Source organism: Pteropus vampyrus, unplaced genomic scaffold, assembly GCF_000151845.1.
Source record: "Pteropus vampyrus isolate Shadow unplaced genomic scaffold, Pvam_2.0 Scaffold2583, whole genome shotgun sequence".
Classification (NCBI taxonomy): Eukaryota; Metazoa; Chordata; class Mammalia; order Chiroptera; family Pteropodidae; genus Pteropus; species Pteropus vampyrus.
The window spans coordinates 7,413-9,299 of NW_011891364.1; the positions used below are offsets into that span (position 1 = coordinate 7,413).

Consider the following 1,887-nt stretch of genomic DNA (forward strand, 5'->3'; position numbering starts at 1 on the left):
AAGGAAGGAAGGAAGGAAGGAAGGAAGGAAGGAAGGAAGGAAGGAAGGAAGGAAGGAAGGAAGGAAGGAAGGAAGGAAGGTCGATCGATTCCGGACTTTGTGCACCCGAGTCCACCTGGGCCTGAATCAGGTGGCCACAAGGACTGAGGTGACCCGAATCAAATCCACGCTTTTTGCTTGTCAGTTTCATTAGTGGCTTGTTTCCTGTGAGCGAGCGGGGACCCCCGAGACGCTTGGCAGTGCGCCCCGTGCGCGCATGCTCGCTCCGCACGCCGCGCGGGGCCCCCTCCGCCCCCACCCCGCGGGACGCGCCCGCCGCACCTTCTGCAGCAGCAGCACGATGATGGGGATGAGGCGTGCGCGACTCTGCTCCAGCGCGACCAGCGTCTGCGGCGAGCGGACGAAGAGCTTGCTGTGGCCGAAGGCCACGTCCCCCTGCAGCCCATGCTGCTCCAGAAGGGCGCTCACAGCCGCGCGGTCGGAGCCCAGCAGGTGGTTGGGCCACGTGTACTCACAGGTCATCTTGTACCTGTCACCGCAGGACAGGGCAGTGCGTGTCAGGCCTAGGGGAGGTGTGAGGAGCCTCCGCCCACATGGCCCCCTAAACCCCTTCATGCCACTCAACCCTTAGTCCCGCCCACAATGCCCCACCTAGACCACGCCCTGTCGTCTGTCACCGAGGGGCCTCAGGTTAACCCGTGATCACACCGCGCGGCTCCCGCGTGCCTCCATGGATGTCCGAGAAGTTGCTTTTGGGAACTCCTGCGTGCCCCTCGCCCCTGGGACTCCACATGGGGACGCAGCCCACGGGGATAAGGGACCCCGCTGTACCTGAGCAGGAATCGAGGGTAGGGCTGGCGGGAGGCAAAGCCAGCCCTGCGGACCCTCACGTTCTCCAGCAGTCCCAGATATGCGACCTGGTGGCGACAGTGGCCCTCGTCCAGCTTCGCGGCCACCTTGTCCTCGTTGGGCTTGATACAGCGCACGTAGAAGGGCTCCTAGGGGACAGAGGACTCTTGGAAGGCCAGTGTCACAGCCATGAGGCCACCCGGCAGGGGAAGCAGGTGAGCTCGGGTGTGCCATCTGTCCCTCCCCGGCTGCCGTCCACCCGGGGGAAGAGACCCGTGTGGTGACAAGGGGGGCTGAAGGGCCAGGGTGAGACTAGGGCGCGAGGGGATGGTGGCCAGACCCTGGCAGGGCAGGAGGAGACCCAGCCCAGAGCAGCAGGGAGCCAGCTGGGCCGGAGGCCACCTCCTCGGCCCTCCTTCTCCCGTTTCTGGATGGCCTGCTCTTAAGCCGGCCACGGTGTCCCCCTGCTCCCTCCTCTGACTTTGAGCCCCGAGCTCCACAAGAACCTAGTGCTCTGCCATCCTTGTGGCCCCAGCTCAGGAGGCGATCCCAGCTCCTGGCAGGGCCCTGGCTGGGCCAACCAAGCTCCGAGCAGGGTCTCCTGCGCCCGGCCCCAGTGGGCTGCGGAGGCCGGCGTCTGATCCAGTGTGACCTCGAGCCGGCGCCGTCTCCCTGCTGGACAGGGGCTCGGCAGACGCACAGCTCCTCCGCATGACGTGCACAGACAGTGGGGGCACGACTGGACGCCCAGGCACAGACAGAAGGATCTGGAAGGACCCAGGTGGAGCCCGGGTGGGGCCGAGGCTGGGGTGGTACCTTAGAGGCCAGGTTTTCCACCAGGGCCACCATGGAGTTCTTGAAGAGGGTGCCGGCTGTCAGGGGGCGCTTGGTCACCTCTGTGATGTCCTGCTGCCCGTCTGGCCACATGGCCCGCAGGGTGGGGTCTGTGCTGTGGACACAAGCTGCATGCCAAGCCGCCCTCGGGGAGGGTGGCCTCCACCCCAGCTGGGCCATTTGTAAGCTTCCTGGCCATGGGGA

General features: G+C 65.8%; 1 protein-coding gene across 1 annotated transcript in view; it reads right to left on the reverse strand.

The window, feature by feature from the left end:
• The window catches only part of LOC105310360 (unconventional myosin-Ig-like), a gene marked incomplete at its 5' end in the record, with an annotated part of 6,156 nt that overhangs the window by 2,918 nt on the left and 1,351 nt on the right, over window positions 1-1,887 (reverse strand). The window contains one exon of the mRNA XM_023526704.1: window positions 273-529. Within this exon, the coding sequence (XP_023382472.1) occupies window positions 273-529 (257 nt within the window). The remainder of the gene's footprint in view (window positions 1-272; window positions 530-1,887) is intronic.